We start from the raw sequence: 22,009 nt of genomic DNA, 5'->3' as shown, positions 1-22,009 counted from the left end.
AAATTCGCTAAACCAAAGGGTGGCGTGGCTGTGCAGAGTGCAAACGGATCTAGATCAATTCAGCCACTCCTAGCATGTCATCCGTTCTCTAGCTCTAAGTAAATTCTCTATGTTATAACTAATGATACTTAGCAAGGAAACAAAATATACCTTTGTACATTTGCTGATCCTCGTGACAATCATTCTGTGGAACAAAGATTTCTGTTTTTTCACAGCAATTAAAAATAATTTTTGCTAAACTGTTGACAATCACAAATGTTCGTTCGTGAGGCACTTGATCATCAAATAGAGAAATCACCGGTGAACTCAAGGCATGCCAATGGAGAACGTAATGTGGATTCTCACTTGTACGGATGAGGTGTGTAGTCCTGAAAAACAATAAAAAAGTTACTTTGAAGACAGTACTACGTGCACATACAACTACAAGAAAACAGTCCTGAAATTATTTAAATAAAAAAAAACAAGACAATTTGACTTTTATATACACACACTTTGTAGAAATCTCATTGAAAAATGTAGGCTTGAACAGGACTTGAACCTGGGTATCTGGCATACTGTGTCATTACTCTACCAACTGAGCTACTGAGCCAGCTCTGGTTTTGCTTATGTGAAATTGTTGCTGGCAGTGATAGTATTAAACAAAAATACATTACGAGTATTAAATTTTGTCTACTTATGTAAGTGAGTATATATTCGTTGCAAACTAAGTTTCGGAAACTTTACTGCTTCCTTCTTCAGGTGGTCGTATTTTATCATTTGTTACTCTACCATTCTTACGTCCCAAGATTTAAACTTATATAGAGAAAGATGTAATTTCAAATTTTCAGCTGCTCAGACATCAAGATTTCACCACCAAATCAGTCAGGGCATTTAAGAGTTAACACATACATAGGCAAAGAGTTTGCTGACACATTCCAATAACGCTTTGCTTATTTCAAAACGCCAATGAAGATCACCCAATAATTAGAACCTGGTGAAAAGTTGTGGTTGCCTAATGAAATAAATGAATTTATTGGGAACACAGATTGTAATGAAATATTTCATTCCAAAAATTTTGATTGGTTTCTTGAGCCCCAACTTTGAATTGAATTTTTTTGGGTCTGTAAGCAATTAGGCTATTTACACCTGTAACACTATACAGGGCCCAGACAATTACCATAACCAAAATCAACACGTCTCTGAGGACTAAAATCTCTTTACCTATTAAAAGGTCACCCACCCCTTACCGCACTTTAAAAATGAAATAGAACTACCCCAAAAGCATTGTTAATATGTACATGAAATTGGGCAAAAATTAAAAATGGAGAACTGGGAATAGGGCAGACATTTATAAAAAATAAAATCTGACATACAAAATTAAAGCCCCTGCTAACTTAATAATTGGTGTTTCAGGGAAAATCGATTACATTACACATGTTCATCTGAAACTTAATCAGCTGTAATTTTGATAATGGTCACAGAATTAGAAAACTCAATTATTCTTCCATCTTTAATTCTGGCCAAGATGGTGTGTATTATGCTGTCATTGTTGGGACATTCCAGCGTTACATGTGTGACATTTTACACACAAAATTTAAGGTTCTAAGTATGAGATTGGATTAGAATATTCATAATGAACTGATTTCATAGAATTATGAAGTACTTTACGGTGTCTGCTCACAAACGAAAAAAAACAACTTTAGTATGATGGCATAGGCTGAATTCATGAAAAGCATTAACAAACTGTGTTCGCGTGTGACACTTTAAAAATATGCCAAATTTTGACTTCATTTGTCTGTGAAACATGTAGGCTGCAGATGCTAATAACTTTTGTTGGTGAAATGTGTAAGTTAAATGCATTCACAAACATCTAAACCTAAATGCAATTAAAAACCAATAGTAATTTTCATGCACCAACGGAAGATAAAGATGATAATACTAAAGATGATTTTTATACAGAGTTAGAACAGCTCTTTGATAAATTTTCTCAGTATGATATGAAAATTCTGTTAGGTGACTGTAATGCACGGATTGGCAAAGAAGATATATTTAAACCCACGATTGGTAAAGAAAGTCTTCATGAATTAAGTAATGATAATGGTATAAGATTGATTACTTTTGCAACCTCAAAGAATTTAATTGTGAAAAGTACCACTTTTAAACATAAAGATATCCATAAATATACCTGGTCTTCTCCAGATGGTAAAACTCATAATCAGATAGATCATATTCTCATTGATAAGAGAAGACATACTAGTATAATAGTTTTTCGTACACATAGAGGTGCGGACTGTGCCAGTGACCATAATTTAGTAATTGCTAAATTAAGAGAAAGACTCTCAGTGATAAATCATAAGCAACAAAATCTAAAAGTTCTAAAATTTGATACAGGAAAGTTTACTGATGAAAGAATTAAGAAAGATTACCAAATTAAACTGTCAAATAGATTTGATGTTTTGCAGGATTTAAATGATGATGAAAATATAAATGAAACAGACGTAAATAAGAATTGGGAGCACATACGTAATGCAATAGAATCAGCAGCTAAAGAAAGTATAGGATACCATAAACCGAGAAAAAGTAAGCCATGGTTTGATAATGAATGTCATAATCTAATAGAAATAAGAAATCAGGCAAAACTTAGGTGGTTAAATAACTCTGATGATACAAATCTAAACAATTATAATAGAATAAAGCGAGAAGTTAACCGCACATTTAGAAGTAAAAAAAGAGATTACTTGAAAAGTAAAATTAATGAAATTGAAACAAACAGCAAAAATAAAAATATCAGAGATTTATATAAAGGTGTAAATGAGTTTAGAAAGGGGTGGCAACCTAAAGTAAACTTGATAAAAGATAAAGACGGTGATTTTCTAGCCGACCCAAGCGATATTCTAAATAGATGGAAGAACTACTTTAATGACCTTTTAATGTTCATGTAGGAGATAAATCAGAAGTAAATGAAGTCCACACAGCAGAACCTTTAGTTCCAGAACCTAACTTGACTGAAGTTAAAGATGCTATTAAAAGGCTAAAGAATAACAAAGCACCTGGCATTGATTTAATACCAGCTGAGTTAATTAAACATGGTGGAAATTCATTAATATGTCAAATTCATAAATTAATTTGTTTAATATGGAATAAAGAAGAAATCCCTCAACAGTGGAAAGAATCCATAATTGTTCCTGTGTTTAAAAAAGGTGATAAAATGAACTGCAATAATTACCGTGGAATTTCTCTACTCTCAACAACATATAAAATATTATCTAACATTCTTTTAACAAGACTAACCCCATATGCTAATGAAATTATAGGTGATTATCAATGTGGATTTAAACGTAACAGATCAACCACAGATCAAATTTTTCACATCAGACAGACACTTGAAAAAAGTGGGAATATAATCAAAATGTCCATCAACTATTCATTGATTTCAAAAAAGCATATGATTCGGTCAAAAGAGATAAATTATATAATATATTAGTAAAGTTTGGAATACCTAAGAAGCTTGTTAGTATGATAAAAATATGCACCAGTGAAACAGAAAGTAAAATTCGTGTGGGTATTAATATGTCTGACAAATTTACAATTCATAATGGGTTAAAACAAGGAGATGCATTATCTCCATTGCTCTTTAATTTTGCCTTAGAATATGCTGTTAGGAAGGTAAAAGAAACTAAGGAAGGAGTAAAATTAAATGGTGTGACTCAGTTGTTAGCATATGAAGATGATGTAGACTTACTGGGAGATGATGTGAATACAATTAAGAATAATGCTAAAATATTTTTCAAAACTGCTAAAGAGATAGGTTTGGAAGTTAACAAAGAGAAAACTAAATATATGCTTACAGGCCGAAACCAAGTGTTAGGTAATAATCAAAATGTAATTATTGATAACAACTCGTTTGAACCAGTTTCCAAATTCAAATACTTAGGAGTAATATTAACAAATGAAAATTATATTAAAGAGGAAATAAAAAGTAGGCTTAATTCAGGAAATGCATGTTACTTCTCTCTTCATAAACTTTTGTCTTCTTGTTTAATATCTAAGAAACTAAAAGTTAAAATATACAAAACAGTAATTTTGCCTGTAGTATTATATGGATGTGAAACTTGGTCCCTTACATTGAAAGAGGAACATAAATTGAGAGTATTTGAAAATAAGATCCTTAGGAAAATATTTGGACCTAAAAGGGATGAGGAGACAGGTGAGTGGAGAAGGTTACATAATTTAGAACTGCATAATTTGTATTCATGTCCAGATATTATTAGAATAATTAAATCAAGAAGACTTAGGTGGGCAGGCCATGTAGCACGAATGGGAGAGGAAAGAGGAGTTTACAGGATTCTTGTTGGGAAACCTGATGGTAAGAGACCTGTAGGAAGGCCAAGACGAAGATGGAGGGACAACGTTGAGATGGACCTAAGGGAAATCGGTAGTGATGGAAAAGAGTATATAGATCTTGCTCAAGATAGGGAAAGATGGAAGGCCTGTGTTGCTGCAGCCATGAACCTTCGGGTTTAAGAAGGCTAGAGAGTTAGTTAGTTAGTTAGTAATTTTCATATTAACTCATTTTGTTATTAACATGAAGTAGGACCACTTTCCGTGGAATGTTCCTGCTGCAATTTTCTATATTTACAAAGTGAAGTTCATGCCGAAAAAACATTTTTAGCCCAAAGCAAGGAAGTCTACTCTGCTATATTGAACTATTTTCTAGGCTTTAAATAAGTTCACTTATCTCTTAAGAGAACTACAAATTTTCATCTGAGAGAACGGCAATTGAATCTTGCAATAACCAATGCATGGTTAGAATTTTTCATTAGCAGCGTGTTTCAGGAAAGTAACTCTTAATTAAGATGTCAAAAAGAAATTTACAAATCTACTGGAAACAACTATGGAAAATTTCCAAAAACCTTTAAGAAGTCTCATATGCTGAGTTACATTTTAATTCTCTTCTATGCAAAATAAAATGGCAACACAATTAAGCCTTGTTTCCATTTTAGGAGGACACTAAAGCTGCTTACCCAGGTAGTCATTAATTACGTAAAAAAAAACACCATTCATGTGACGTTTCACCCCTATGTCAGGGTCTTCTTCAGACTAAGGAACAAACCCTGAAACGTCACATGCATGTATTTTTTAAACATAAATAAAGACTGCCTTGTTCATCAGTTTTAGTGTTTTTTTGTAAAATAAAAGTAACCAGCATCTTAACAGATGAAAATTATGATCACTGAATTGAGACCTTTTTTTTTTTTGCTAAATGTGAAAAAAAAATGTACTTCATTTCTTATAGTATAAAATATCCTTTATTATCCCTATCCTGCAAAAAATGTAAACTCAAAATTTTTGGAAATTGTCTTCTTACAACTACTATTATGACCCTATAGTAACTGAAATTTGTTCTACCTATAAGGGGTGAAAAATATACTTATGATAACACCTACCTCATGAATTCCTCATTCTTATGGTCAGCCATTTTTTATTTGCTTTGGCAACTTGAAGTGGCAGTGACTAACTAAACAAACACAGAGGCAAAAACCTGAAAAGAACATTAATATTTTTAGAGTGACTGCCTTCACCAGGTAGTAAGGCAGTAATGTACATGTTCTATCTCCAAATTGTAAACAAATAGAGATATTTTGTTTGTGATCAATGTAGGATACAATTGTTTCATCTGTACTATTGTCTGCTGGCGCCTGTGGAGGAGTGGTTAGCAAATCACGCTACGACACCGGGGGTCCTGATTTCGAATCCCAGTCTGGGCATGGATGTTTGCGAGTGTCTATTCATCAATTTTATCATACCGGAATCATCACTCATTCCTATCTTCGCAAATCAGCCAAAAGTGGCACAAAAGCGCAGTAAAATAAAGCAAATCAATCAATCTACTATTGTCTGATGTCTAGATACAACCAATATTGATATATTGAGTGTGTTTTTGGTTTTCCTCAAAATTTGGCACAAGCCACGAGAATGCAAACTCCAACACACAATGAAACCAGAATTTGAATCTGGGATCCCAAGCATTGGTGGCAGCAATTGGTGGGGGCAGTTGCTCTGCCACTTTTTCCAAACGCACACCCAATCGCTGCAACTGCCTGAGATCATAGCTGTGCTGTACAGTGGAGCGTTACCCCCGCACCCCCTATACGCTTTCATGGCATTGTGCTATGCACAGGGGAGCACTTTACTTTTTTTTTTTGCTGTACAGTGGAATGCATAAGTATTACCAAGCAAACTGTCCATCAACATGATTATTCTCTTCGTTTTGAGCAATAAGAACTTCAAGAATTGAAACAAAATGCTAAACAGGCTGCTGACAACCTCTACACCAGAATACCTAAAAATCCAGCCCTTTTTAAAACACACAGGATGTACGAGAAAAAATAGTGAAAATAATCACTGACAATTTGCTGAGAAATGCTTAAGCACCCGACTGTACTAACCACTCTGCCACGGAGGTTGGCCCAACTAATGGAACAATAATTTTCTGTCAAGCTTGTGTGTAGTAGATAGGTTTTAACTGTTAAATTGCTTTACAAATATATATGTCTTTCACACATGTAAAATACTACATGTGCATATGTAGTTTTATATAATGGCTTTGTTCAAAACTCTGCTGAAGTAATTCCAGACTTGTTCAATACCCGGTGGAGGCACATCGTTGTTCGGATCCCACTTTAAACTGTAGGCCCAGTCTCAAATAAACTTTCTGTGCGTTATGTGGTCTTAAAACAACAACTCAGTTCATTTCAGTAATTTCAGACTCCTCTGAAAATGTTTATTTTACCTCTCACTTTATTCGAAACAACGATAAATGGTGAACAATGCACACTGTGACGAGCCAAGATCTTACATTACCTGAGTTCTGAATATAATAATGCTAAATTATGTGAAAAACTTAGTTTAGTGTCGTTGTGTTGCATATAGAGAATTACACTAAGCAGCTCTTGAGGTGGAACATGTCAGGTGGAGAGATGTTTGGTCGATCATTGGGGTTAGTTGGCAGGATGGTTTAACATGGTGACAAGAGAGAGGGAGAACTTCGGGGATGCCATCGTACTGCATTCCCCTTCACTTTGAGCACTGACACACACACACAGAGATAGATAGATAGAGATATAGAGATATAGAGAGAGAGAGAGAGAGAGAGAGAGAGAGAGAGAGAGAGAGAGAGAGAGAGACAGAGAGAGAGAGTGTGAGAGATAGAGTGAGTGAGTGAGTGAGTGAGTGAGAGAGAGTGAGTGTGTGTGTGTGTATATGTGTCAAACACTAGCATTTATTCTAAAATTTCATGCTCATGAACAAAAAGGTCATATACTCGTGAAAAAAATATAGAAGTGTTATACACAGAAAGCTAATCGGAACTGGACCTACAGTTTAAAGTGGTATCCGAACCACTATGGCATGTGCCTCCAGTGGGTATCGTACCCGGGACCCGTTCATTACAAGCCACAAGTTCATTAAATTAACAAAGTTTACTGCAAATGAAGATTTGATTCAAACTGTTGTCAATCGTTTGTGAAACATTTGTGCGCAATTAGTACAATGGTAACACAATTTAATTTCTTCCGAGAAATTTTAATTCGTGCAAATGTTTCTTTTCATCACTTGTGAACAATTATGCACGCAAGTCTTCAACCCAAGTTATTTTTGTGTAGAATCACTTTAACTGACGATTCCTCACAATTTTTTTTAAAAAAATTAAACTAGTATTAATAGTTTGTGAACTGTTTGCGTATGTTTATATATAAATTGTGATGCTAATACAGTATGATTATGAATTTCAAGAAGAAAATTGAAATAAGTTCATGTCCAATGCCTATTTTAATGTAATGTTTTATTTATGGTGTCTTTGAAGTGCCTATTTTAGTGACCTTTCTTATTTTATAGCACCTTTTTAAGAGCCTATTTCAATCATTTTTTGTGCCTATTTGAGAGGTTTTTTGTGCCTATAAATCTGCATCCTAGTTATGAGTTTACAGGTTGTATTGTCATATTTTACAACCAGCAAAAAAATTACATGATGTAGCAGGCAAGAGACAGATATTGGGCAATTGCCGTGGACATATATTGCATAGTGGTTCAGATACAATTTTAACCATAGCTTACCGAGGGAGATCTTGCAGGCCCACCACATCTATTTTTAGATTTTTCAACAGTTTGAAAATAAATTCATGTTCCCTAGGATGTTCCCAATAATTCTGTATTACTTTTGGTCATAAAAACATAAATGTAATGTAATTAGGATGCAAAATGCAGTTGGTGGGTCTATCAGGCACCATCTTTGAATGTCTCATTCGAGACACTCATGCCAGTGACAGTATTCAATTGATTGGTAATGATGGTAATTATTACATTTAATAAACAACTGCACTTCTACAAACAAAAAAGCATTAATAAAAAAATAATATGGATTTTATGAGTTTTTCTGAACGATAAAATATATGTGAGACACTCAGGCAATAATTAGTTATTATTTTTTATTAATGATAGTAATTTTTGTAATTATTATAATTAATAAATAATTGCACATAATCAGCAAAGGAAACAGTGATTCAATAATAAAATGGTTTCTTGAATTTTAGTGATGAAAAAAATGCCCCTCCCCCAGTATTTTCCGAACCACTTCCAATTCTAACAGAAATACGTGGAGATCAAAAATTTTCACACTTGCTTCACTCTCAACCTTAGTCTTACTGTAAAGCTTATATTTATTACTTAGAAGCAGATATTGCATTTACTCTTTTCATGCTAGGATATGCAAGGTGATGCCTAAAAGTATATGCAGGAGTGATTTGAAAATAGTCCATATCTGGGGATTTGCATCTTTGATGCATTGATGAGATCTTTACTACAGCTGTGACAACAGACAAATATATTCTCAGTATTGAAAACATAATCGCTCAGCTACTTGACGGCCAAATAGGCATCGCTCCGTGAGTGCTGCTCACTTGATCGCTGAGTGAACTTGAACCTTGCTTGCCACAGAATATAGCATTTTTGTGTTTCGATCTCGTGAGACAAAAGGAAGAAGAGGAAAACTGTATGAGAATGCCAGGGTGGCGAGCCCATAGATAAAATAACCAATGTTTATTCCAAAAAATAAATATTAAATATACACTGTAGTTTTGGAAAGTTGTGCAAGGGTGTGAAAATGAAAATGTCGACAGTTTTGTTCACATCAACGATTCTATTTCCATAATTAACAGCTTTTCAAACACCAAATCTTGTCCACTTGAAGTAGCCACATTCATCACACATTAATTATTATTCAAAGAGACTGACAGAGGCATCGCCTGAAAGGGGTTCACGCAGCACACAAAACCCCCACCGAAAATTTTCAATTTGTTCTCTTTTCTGCGGAATAAAACACTACATTTCAATATACATATTTTACAAAGCAGCTATTTTCGTTCATAAAGTCTTCACAATGCTTAAAATTTCCCAATTTCCCCCGACCGTTGACAAGAAAAGCTGGTTAGGCACGGAGAGCCCGGGGCACCTCTGTTGCAGTGAACTCCCTCTGCTGTATTCTTCCATTGTTCTATCTAGCTCGACAGAAGAAGCGAAAAAAAAGCAAGGGGGAAAACTGGGCATCGGAGCACGTGCCCTTCTGAAAGAACACTCAACAGAGGCAGCAACTGTTCGAAGAATGACGATAGCGGACAAGTGCGAGGTATTTTATTTTTATGTTTAGCTTCTGTATTGGGGAAAAGTAAACAGTCATCAAGACATTATAATGCAAGCACTGTTTGCATGTATTGTTATAGTAATTTCCTAAGATCTTCGATGCCTTTGCCTAATAGCCTATCTTTAATATCCAACACATTTCGCTAAAAATTAAGGGTGCAAACTTCCTCAACAACATTACAAATAGTTGTAGCGCACCCAAAGCCTTGCATGGCGAAGGTTTTATGATTTAAAACACTATATCACCAAATAAGCAGATTTACACTTAACATAGACATTTAAAATTGTTGTTTAATATAGACAAGTCAAAAAGAAAGACGACTAAAACACTGCTAGTAGAAACTAATATTTATCTTGGCACACATGTAAGTGAGTATGGATATTGAAAAGAAATTATAATTGTTATAAACTCCTACAGGTAAATTTTAACACAATAATTTTAAGTTTCGCGAATTGCTTGATTGATTGATTTGCTTTATTGTATTTTGCTTTTTGTGCCACTTTTGGCTAATTTGCAAAGATGGGGATGAGTGATGATGATATGATGAATGGACACTCACAAACATCCATGCCCAAGCCAGGATGCGAACCCGGGACCCCTGGCGTCGTAGCATGATATGCTAACCACTCCGCCACAGGGGCCGGCTTGCAATTCACAACATGAAGTTTGAGAATTGCCAGACACATACTTACCAAGCTGCTGTGAAATTACAAATGGCTATTGATTTTTTTTTAAAAAATCAAACATAATCTTCGATATCATGGTTAGTGGAAATAGTGGAGGTTAAATCTTAGGAACAGGCAAAATAATTTCCAATGAGGAGAGAAGTAAGGCATTTCAATAATTTAAACTGGAAAAAATGTATTGTTTACCTTAGTAAGGTTTCCTTCATTTTGAGGACATTGATGGTCGAGGAGGGTGAGGGAGGTGTTAAGCGGAAACTATAATAATTCACAGTATATTAAAATTGGTCTGTGTTTTGTAAATAGATTTTCGGTGGGCGTTTTGGCGGACTGGCTAGCACAGTACAAGGTCCCAGGTTCGTATTCTTCATAAAACATTAATTATTGTAATTATTCATATTTCTTGTTTTACTTTAGTTTATTATTTTTTCCTTGTACTCTAAAATTCATTAACGAAATATATTCTGACTTCACTATAACAGTTCTTTACCGTTCAAATTTGTATAACTAAAATATAAATTATATTTTTTAAAATAAAGGAGAAAAGGTTAATTTAAAAAGCAATGGAATTCTTAAACATTCGCAGAAAAGACGCCAAAGGTTTATTTTATTTATTATATATATAATAACCCATGGTGCCACAGCCCTCGAAGGGCCTTGGCCTATCTCCCTCCCACAATCCTACCTAGAGGTGTGTAGTTCTTCAACAGGTAATGAGGTGACGTGTGGTCAGCATGTGTTCTTTCTGAATTAGTGGTTGATGCATCAATGATTCACATTTTGGAGGTCGTGGGTTAAAATTTCGTGGCTCGACATTCTGAAGTTATCCGTCGTCTCCTTCAGTCACTCCCGATGGATGGTGGGGTGATACATTTGATGAACGCCGCTTACCACTTACTCTAAAAATGTAAGTCATGGGTCATTCCATATCATTTCAACCAAAAAAAAGAGGTTTGGGAACCCACCATCTCAGACTTTTATGAAACTTGGTACATTCAATCCTTCCATGGTGGTAAGAAACCTCATAAATTTTTTTGCCTCTAACTCATCTGGTTTCAGAGTTATGGCCTCTCAAACTTTCAGCCAACTCTCGTTTTCCTTCATTTCCGAAGCCCTCATTGAAACCTGCAGTGCTTTACAAAAAAAATTATATCTCGCTCACACGTGATTCAATCCTTTTGAAATTTCCCAACAATATTAACCAAACAATAGGCATTTCAGAAAAAAATATGACATCACATGATATCAATATTTTAGTAAAACAAAAAATTAATAAAAAAATTATTAGCGGGATTTTGTTGCCGAAAACATGCCTTGCTAAAATTTCAATTATCATTAAAAGGGAATTAATTAATAGCAGCATAAGTATTTTTAAAATTAACCTGGATATGTATTCTAACTTACCCAGCAATAAAAGTTATGGTTATTTTATTCCTTCTATAAATATAATATACTTATGTCTGATATTTGGATGAAATGGCTTCCGGAGTATTAAAATATTTTGGTTAACTCAAAATCAATCAAATAATGTGTTATAAATTAATCAGTGAAGCAAACTCTAAATTCTACACTTTTGTTTATTCTTTGAGCATTGTTGTCTTATTATTTCTTTGCTTATTTATAAAATAATTTATCCATATATAAGCAAAATATATATGGTTCAAAAAAATCTTTGTTCAATGTTGTGTTCTTTGTAAGCAGCAGTTTGATGATATGTCAACATTACCTGAGACAGAATAGCAATGAAGATGACAATAATGATGATAATAATAATAATTTATATTATTTTATTAATATGAAATCATCATTGAACAATATCAGTTATTATGGTATCCCCTCCTGCTTCAACATTTGGTGTTTGATGATTTATCCATATAGATATTTAAATGTGATTGACCAAAACACAAATTACTGAATATTCCATATATTGTCTATATATATTTTTTACCTTTCCATATATGTGAATGCAACATATACAATAATTTACTTTGTGACACAAGTTGTATACTTTGACACATTGGATTATCTTGTCCATTGAACTTAGAACCTTTTGCCATCCAGATGTTGTTTCTGGTGGATCAACAACAGCCAGCACATGGGGATTTGGTACTGCACATATATATCTTCATGTCTTGGCCAATAGAATGAAGGGGAAGGAGCATGGGGGTGAAGAAACTTTACAACAACATCTCCTTGATCTACATCCACTTGAGATACCATTCCAAAATACCACAACTGGTCATACTTACAAGCAATGTAACATCCAAGAAAGAGTTCATCTATGGTTACAATAAAAGATTGGCGGTTTTTCAGACTGTACGTGAGAGATGGGGTCTCATCTTGACTGATTCTTCTAGCCACAATGGTGCCTGCAGAATCCAGAGGTTTGAAATTGTGGAAACTTCTAGTGCCTGGAACTGTATGTACATCTGTAAACGGGTTTTGAAGTGTCAAATGGGTTGAATCAACTTCACCTTTCTCAATAAAGTGAAATGTAATATTTGTAATTTTTTCCACACAGAAATTGTAAAAATCCCCTATTGTTTCATCTGTCTCTCAAATGGTCTATGTAAACTCTGTTTTCGTGCCAAGCATTTTGCTGTTCCGCCAATCCCATTACATTCTGATTTCCCATGGCTTGTTGCAAAAAATTACCATTGTGCCTCTAGCTGGAAGTCCCCTTCATGCAGACACAGGTTGAGAAAGTTATATTTGTTTCTGTATTGAGCAGCACTCCTGTCACGAAAATAGTGTATTTTTCTTTCAGAAATCTCACGACAATTACTTGAATTTTGTAAACCATGTTCACATCATGCTTCAGGTCATTATATATGATGCAGTGTGATGAAACAATCTTTTCCCCAACAGAGTTCTTACAGTAGACTACCACAGGATGTACAGTACATGACTCAGAAGTTCAGTGGTAACCTTGGGCCTCATCTTAGATTGTAATAGATTGGATTCAATCTTTTATTGTAACCATAGATGAACTCTTTCCTGGATGTTACATTGCTTGTAAGTATGATCAGTTGTGGTATTTTGGAATAGTATATCAAGTGGCTGAAGATCAAAGAGATGTTGTTGTAAAGTTTCTTCACCCCCATGCTCCTTCCCCATCATTCTATTGGCCAAGACATGAAGATACATGTGCAGTACCAATTCCCCAAGTGCTGGCTGTTGTTGATCCACCAGAAACAACATCTGGAAGGACATACCACTTCTCAGACATCTGCATGACGTCAGTGCAGGAAAGAATCATACATTTGGATGGCAAAAGTTCAATCGACAAGATAATCCAACGTGTCAAAGTATACAACTTGTGTCACAAAGTAATTTTTTCTATATGTTGCATGCACATATATGGAAAGGTAAAAAATATATATAGGCAATATATGGAATATTCAGTAATTTGTGTTTTGGTCAATCACATTTAAATATCTATATGGATAAATCATCAAACACCAAATGTTGAAGCAGAAGGGGATACCATAATAACTGATATTGTTCAATGATGATTTCATATTAATAAAATAATATAAATTATTATTATTATCATCATTATTGTCATCTTCATTGCTATTCTGTCTCAGGTAATGTTGACATATCATCAAACTGATGCTTACAAAGAACACAACATTGAACAAAGATTTTTTTTGAACCATATATATTTTGCTTATATATGGATAAATTATTTTATAAATAAGCAAAGAAATAATAAGACAACAATGCTCAAAGAATAAACAAAAGTGTAGAATTTAGAGTTTGCTTCACTGATTAATTTATAACACATTATTTGATTGATTTTGAGTTAACCAAAATATTTTAATACTCCGGAAGCCATTTCATCCAAATATCAGACATAAGTATATTATATTTAAAGAAGGAATAAAATAACCATAACTTTTATTGCTGGGTAAGTTAGAATACATATCCAGGTTAATTTTAAAAATACTTATGCTGCTATTAATTCATTCCCTTTTAATGATAATTGAAATTTTAGCAAGGCATGTTTTCGGCAACAAAATCCCGCTAATATTTTTTTTATTAATTTTTTTGTTTTACTAAAATATTGATATCATGTGATGTCATATTTTTTTCTGAAATGCCTATTGTTTGGTTAATATTGTTGTGAAATTTCAAAAGGATTGAATCACGTGTGAGCGAGATATAATTTTTTTTGTAAAGCACTGCAGGTTTCAATGAGGGCTTCGGAAATGAAGGAAAACGAGAGTTGGCTGAAAGTTCGAGAGGCCATAACTCTGAAACCAGATGAGTTAGAGGCAAAAAATTTTATGAGGTTTCTTACCACCATGGAAGGATTGAATGTACCAAGTTTCATAAAAATCTGAGATGGTGGGTTCTCTGGCCTGGTTGAACTGACGTGGAATGACCCTCATAGCTTTGGTTCATGGCACAAATTTCGCCTTTTTGTGCGCTCAATTAATCAGTTATCCACATTTACAGATTTCTTCTCTGTGATTGTGATCAACAAATTGGTTCTCAATATGGGGGGGTAAAATTTTATATGAATTTAGGCTGGGTGTGAACACCCAACGATTTACTCCATGCGACATCACTGGAGACTGATATTTAATATTTTGATCAATGAGCAAACTGCGACAAGTAAATGATTTGTTTCCTCAATGAGCGAAAATCTTGCACATCGAATTTCGCTCAGATACTTGACAGGTCCCTGGGCATGGATGTACTTTGTGAGTGTCCATTCATGAATTTAATCATATCATCACTCATATTGATTGTTGTTATTAGCCAAAGGTGACAGAGAAGCGACGTTAAATAATAAGAATCAAATCAAGAAGAAAACAGGCACGTAAGCAGCATGGCTTTTTCTTTGCCAAAGAGAGGAGATGGGGGAGGTGTGCACTTGGCCCTGGGCTCTTTTAGTTGAGATGCAATCCCTTCCCTACTATATCTTATCCAAGGATATCAAAATTGTTTCTGAACTGATAAAATTTCGACAAAATATATCTTAGGTACAATTGTTGTTCAGGAACATTACATCACAGCCCCAAACTTACTGATTTTTCGGGGAACAATTACATTTTGCAAGCAGAAAACCACAAAATTAATGTAAATTCACAAAAATATTTTTTTTCACAAATGGAATCATGGTGGGGTAATGAAAGGGTGAAGAACAAAAGTACTGGTAAATTGTTTTCTACAAAACAAAGAACCACAGTATAGTCACGATACATACCCTTCACTTTCTTTAATAATATACCATTTTAAAAGCTTTACATGTAAATTACAGAAATATATATAATAACTGGACCCAGTAACTTCCTTCTTGTACGTGTTTTCAAATTCAAATTGACTTCAAGCATACACAGAATACATATAGACATACTACTACACAGAATACAAAGAATATAGACAATTTCACAGAATATATATAATCACACCAGTGTTGCCACAATCTCTGCAACGGGAAAAACTTCCCTCTTTCGACTAATTTTCCCCTTCAAGGTTTCAACTCAAAAATCATAAGGGGTGTGCGAGATCCCGAAAAGTCGGGACTGGGATCGGGAAACAAATTTCCCGTCCAGTGATATGTGTCTACGCGTAAACAACGATTGTCTACATTCTACGTGTACACTATGGGCCCGTTCCGAAAGTCGCACGAGTTTAACGCGTTAAACGAGTTATGGTAACTGACCGTTCCATAAGTGCTTCCGTGCGTTTCGTGAGTTTCATTATGCTGTCCCAAAAGTCGCATTCCGTGCGTTTCGTGCAAGAACGAGATTCACCAAACCCACGGGCCAGGATGCTGGTTTGTTCCGTGAAAATCGTCTGCTCCTTGCAGACAAAGCGCGTGCTGATGGATTCAAACTGCACTAGTTCGGAAAATGTATTATAATTTTAACAGATAGCGATATGAAGCAACATGCACAAGATAAGTATGCCTTGACCGTTCTTAGAATGTGATTAAAATGAGTAACAGTGGCCATAATAGAGTTTATTTTTGCCATAAGAACATTCCTTCCGCTGACGCCATGCGGAAACTTTCTCTAAACAAAACGCTGCGCCTGCGCTTTCGCCTAGAGTGTCCCATAAGTCCGTAAAATAACTGGTTTCACCAGATTCACGAGCCCAGTTATTTTCGTTGAATGCGTTCGTTTCGTTAAGACTTTCGGAACGCACCCTATGTAAACTATATAATCTACGTAATCTACGTAGACAACATGGCGCTCGGCGTTCTCCGTGCAAGGCACGCGCATCGTTCTTGAAGCAGCATCAGCAGGTGGAAATAGAAAGCGTGAAGTATTCCACTGTTCAGAAATAGTGTCTTAAGTAGTTATTTACATTCAACCAATTCAATATTAATTGAACTGCAAACTGAACTTGTCACAACATACGAAAGAAAAAAGGCGATGTCCGTAGAATGACTAGATTTGTTTTACTTCTATTTCCATCATTCCACACGTGGAAAAATCTGCTTTAGACACATATGCACTTTCCTAGGCAGTAATAAGACCAAAAAATATTTTTAAACTTCCCTTTGTCAGTGCAAAAATAATGTCAGTTTTCACTATGGCTGTCATTTGTTTTTCTTCCGGTAGTCCCTTTTCCCCTTGTATTCGATAACTTTGATTTCGTCGAATGGTATTAAGTTGGTTATAGGCCCAGACTATCGACATGTTTGATGAAAGAAGTATTTTCTCTTTCAAAGGCAACTGGGATTTCTATCCTCCCTGTTTTTTGCATTGCCTACGGTAAACTTAAATTATGTAAACTATAAGCCAATGTAAACTTCGTGTAGATTACGCGTAGACAACGCATGTAGACGTAAACTTATAGTCTACGGCGTCCCGAACCCGAACAGTCGACAACCAATTGTTTTTTGAATGTCCCTTAAGACAAGAACACCGAGACTCCTTATATAAAAACTTACAACATTCACAGGTGCGCCTTGTAATCAATGGGTCCTGGGTTCGATACTCCGTGGAGGCACATAGTGGTTCGGATCCGACTTTAAATTGTAGGTCGTCCCGATTAGCCTTACTGTGCATAAAGTGGATTAAAACACGATTTTTCAGGGAAAAGCGGCGGTAAACTCATCTCCTTGGGATGTCCTGGTTTTTGGGTCAAAATATTACGGTCACCCTATGTATGAACAAATTATGAAGTATTCACGTGATTCCTGCGAAAATAGGCAACGTACATGTTCGTTTCTCAGGTGTTTCCAATAGCTTTAAATTATTAAGATAAAGTCAACGTTCTTTGATATTCATACTCGAGATCTCATATCAAAGAGGGCCAAGTCATGTATTTTATAACGCTCCTTTCTTCTTTCCTTCTCTTTTTCTCTCACCTTCTCCCCCTGTCTTTTCCTCTCTTTCCTTTGAAATATGATGCGAGTTAAAAGTTTGTAGATATGATGCGAGTTAAAAGTTTCTAGAAGTTCCCTTAAAGAAAGTTACACCTCATTGCGAAACTTCATAAAAGTTGAATATATAAAAATCAGAATCAGGCAATTTCATTACAAAATGTGATTCAAATGCAGCCAAGATTACTACGAACTTGGTTGCCTTTGATATCGCTAATATCAATATTTACACATTAGTAATACATTATTATCACACAATGAAGTCCATATATGTTCTAGTTTTTGCTTTCAGATATAAAGGACATCATTAAGCATTAACCACTCAAATATGCACAATGTTCCTGCTCTAACAGAAATGTTGAAATATACAAAATAGGGCCTATAGTTGCAAAGGCAGCAAATACAAATACTTTCCTATAAAATCTACAAAGTACATTTAGACTCGACAAGTTGGTAGAAAAAGTGGTGCTGTTCCTGTCAGATGTACCGTTACTCTATTTGCAATTGGGTAGGTATTATATGGCCATAGCTTTAACATTGGGCTCCTAATGTTGAATCTTATTACTATGGTAAATAATCATGACAGAAAGGCACATTGGCATCAACGTTTTCTATCTGGAAGGGTACAAAATCTATTTTCAATTGTAATATGAAAATTGCGGACAAAGATATATCTATCCATTTTAATGCAGGGTGTGATTTAAGGCTCGGCTAGGGGAAGGGAAGGGGTTAGTGGGGCCATAACCCCATTGGACTCAGTATCCCCCTAAAAAAAGTCAATGGTAGGAAGAGATGGCAAAATGAGGGCAGACTTCTAATAAAAAATACATGTAACCCCTGTCGAAAATCCTGTGCATGCCACCATAGGGGTCATAATGAAGAATTTCATTTTGCCTCGGAAGCTTCCATCTTTGTGAGAATTATGTTGCAAGTTAGTGAGCGAGATTGGGACTTTTTATGTCTTGGATAGGCTACTTAGAACTGAATCCACAATTTAGAGTGGAATTTGATCCACTCCATTCCAGTGACAATTGAACCATGGAAACCTTTCATTACAAGGTGATAATGTTGGTCACTATGTTACCGAGCGGGTCTGCATTGATTGGAGACTTTTCTTAAAAACAAAAAACCTGAATCGTTATGGACAGGATTGTATTTGAAAGGGATGGCCGGGGTAGTCCTTCCTTCTGGTTGCCAATATTTGTTTATTGTGGGGAGGTATAATGTATATCAGCAAATACGAGGCCCTAATATTATGAACATTAAGAATATGTACACATAGGCGTAGCTACGGGGTGTGCCTAGGCACACCCTAATGGGCTGCTTTATTAAAGAGAATGAAAGACAGATATTTCAGTAAGAGAGAAAATAAGCGGCAGTTTGTAAGTAGTTGAAAATGTCATTACTTGGTACCAACGTGTGCATTATCGCTGATGAAACGAGTGTGTATAGATTTTCGATTTTTTGATGTCATTGGAGAAAGAAGACATTTACTGCATTCTACTCGGTACTACAGTGCTTTTCTTCTATACCTGTCACAAGCTGCACGTGTGAGAGAGAGTTTTCTCCAAGCTTACCCAAGTTAAAACTAAATTAACAGCAACTCAGAAGAAGGATAGATTGGAAGCCCTGCTCTTGCTATTTGTGGAACAGGAAAAAGGTTAGTCTATTGATGTAAATGAAGTTATTGATGAGTCTAAGAACATTGTACCTTTTGACAGACGTCTCTTGTTATAGATGACGTGTATTTTGATGTATTTGTTTGTAACATTTATGAACATTTTGTGTGTGTGTGTAATTTCTATGCAATTTGATTTTTTCTTCTACATATATTCAGAAATTTTCAACACTGGCATTTAGTGAATTTATATTACTTTACAATCATCAGTGCAGTTAAAGAGCCAAGTGATTGGGTTGTAAAATATGCTATTAAAAAGGTACAAGACCTAATTTTTTTTCTTTGTGCACACCCAAATATAAAGTTCTAGCTACGCCTATGTATATACATCTTCAATGCCTTCTGAAATTCTACACTACAACCAACATAATAATTATTATTACCCACCCCTCACACAATTTTGTGCCACTGCATGATTTTCTTGTTTAACGATTAAAAAATATGCACATAGACAAAGTTAATACCAGGTGTAAGTTTCAAGTATCTATCACTTTTTGTACAAAAGTTATGTATGTTAAAAGTCTCACTTCCGTGACTTTTCAGGTACCCTGTATATGTTTCATGGTGTTTAATCCTACTCTTTACCAGAGTCATTACGTGGTAGAGCCAATGGCTGGATCTTGCCTGATAATTCAAGGGGTTATTATTATTATTATCATTAATAATATTTCTGTTTATCCTAAACCTGTTATAATTTAATATTAAATATTGTTTTTATTCATTAACCTCTCCCATCTTACAGGAAAATGAAGACTGTAGAAAAAGGACAAAATATGTTACACACATTTCTAGTTTCCGTTTGGATCAACTATACATGGATAAAAGCCGAAATTGAGCTTGGACACTTACAATTTACTTCACCACATGATCCCTTTTCTGAAGTAGTTGACGATGTTTTACACTCATACTTCCATACATGTAGTTTTCTAGTATTCTCTGAAGATTTAAGCATGTTCAATACTGATCACAGACTATTCAATCATAAATTAGAACTACCTATTTTTGTATTCAACCAGCTGCTAGACCACCATCAAGGAACATCCAATTTGGGAGCTGCAGATGGTTTAGTCTTCTTTGCAAACCATACTGAAAGCCTCACAACAGCTCTGGGTATTTTGCAAAGTACAAACATTTGGAATCATAGAGCGAAATACCTTGTAGTGTTATATGAACTTAGTGGTGTGGAAGAACTACGATCAATGTTCACTGAACTTTTTGCATTACAGATCTTAAACATTATTGTTTTGGCTAGTTCAAATTCTGCTAATGCAAAGGACCCATATCCAGTGTCCGTGTATACATATTTCCCATTTTCACCTCATTCCTGCAGAGATGGAGTTGATTCGGTCCTCATAGACAAGTGGAATGGCAGTGAGTTTAAGAAAAAGACAGACCTGTATCCAGACAAGGTCCATAATATGTTCAGATGTTCCATAAGAGTTTCAACCTTCACATTCCCTCCTCATGTGGTAGTGCGTTCTCCAGAAGAAGTTGCAGGAATCGAAGGATTGATCTTCACCATGGCAGCAGAATACTTGAACTTCTCAATACAAGTAAAACCGCCAGCCGATAACGAGAAGTGGGGTCGAAGGTTAAACAATGGAACTTTCGTAGGGCTCATAGGTGACATTGTGTATGATAGGGCTGATGTTGGGTTTTGCAATTATTTTATCATTCCTGAACATTTAACATTTACGGATGCAACAAGATATACAACTGTGCAGCACATGATAATCACTGTGCCGAAAGCTGAAACACTTCCCCAGTGGATGAATATTTTTCTTCCATTCAATCTCACCGTGTGGCCCTTAGTCCTGAGCATGTTAGTTATTACTCATATGTTTCTCTACATCTTGAAAATGATGCATCTACCTGTGACAGAAGAGTTACTTCAAAGATCAAGTTTCAATTGGACGCACACTTTAGCATCGTTCCTTGGCGTCTCTCTAAATAACTTTCCAAATACGAGTGTACTCAGGGCATACTATGGTATATATGTATTAATCACATTAGTTATCTGCTCTGCTTATGTCGGGGGCCTGGCTAGCCATTTGACAGTACCTATATATTATTCAGATATCAACACTCTGAAAGAAATTATGGAGTCTAGGATGCCGTTTGGAGGGCCTCCCAATATACGAGACTTCTTTGTTGGGCGATTAGATGACATTGACGAATATTTTTATGACAAATGGGAATATACATTAGACATTTCAGGATCTCTCGACAGAGTGTCCATAAAGAGAAATTTTGCTTTCTCCTTGGATCAAGTTGCAATGGAGAACCTAATACATGTCATATACAATGAACTGGGCAACAATATCCACATATGCAATGAAGTTATCATAACATATCATGCTGTAATGTACCTTTCCAAGGGATCGTTTTTGCAGAATTCACTGAATGAAGTTTTTGCATGGATTGTAGAATCAGGGTTTGTGGAACTGTGGGAAGGTCGTGCAACAGAAGAGTTGCTTTCGGAAAATGACATATCCAACAACTTAGCAAAATTAACACTTTCAGATCTTACAGGAGCTTGCATTATATTATTCATTGGTGTTTTCCTATCCACTTTTTGTTTTGCTGTGGAATTTCTTTTGCATTTAAAATTCAATAGGCATTGA

At 35.2% G+C, this 22,009-nt stretch overlaps 2 protein-coding genes across 2 annotated transcripts in view; one reads left to right on the top strand and one right to left on the bottom strand.

Annotated features, from left to right (window-relative positions):
- The window catches only part of LOC145977942 (serine/threonine-protein kinase ATR-like), a 109,937-nt gene extending 94,220 nt beyond the window's left edge, over positions 1-15,717 (bottom strand). Inside the window, exons 1-3 of the mRNA XM_083110276.1 lie at positions 15,578-15,717; positions 5,427-5,521; positions 151-368 (exon numbers count right to left, since the gene is read on the bottom strand). Of these exons, the coding sequence (XP_082966402.1) occupies positions 151-368; positions 5,427-5,458 (250 nt within the window). The 5' untranslated portion in view covers positions 5,459-5,521; positions 15,578-15,717. The remainder of the gene's footprint in view (positions 1-150; positions 369-5,426; positions 5,522-15,577) is intronic.
- Positions 15,718-20,335: 4,618 nt separating this feature from the next.
- LOC145978173 (glutamate receptor ionotropic, delta-2-like) lies at positions 20,336-22,009 on the top strand. Its single transcript, XM_083110613.1, has one exon. The coding sequence runs from the start codon at positions 20,336-20,338 to the stop codon at positions 22,007-22,009; it is 1,674 nt and encodes a 557-aa protein (XP_082966739.1).

The sequence above is a fragment of the Lepisma saccharinum genome, chromosome 24 (assembly GCF_977018435.1).
Source record: "Lepisma saccharinum chromosome 24, izLepSacc3.1, whole genome shotgun sequence".
NCBI classification, from domain to species: Eukaryota; Metazoa; Arthropoda; class Insecta; order Zygentoma; family Lepismatidae; genus Lepisma; species Lepisma saccharinum.
This window is presented reverse-complemented; position numbering and strand designations above follow the sequence as displayed.

What these genes read in the sequence shown, in the direction of transcription:
- LOC145978173 (XM_083110613.1), top strand. Translation starts at nt 20,336, where the DNA reads ATGTTCAATACTGATCACAGACTATTCAATCATAAATTAGAACTACCT.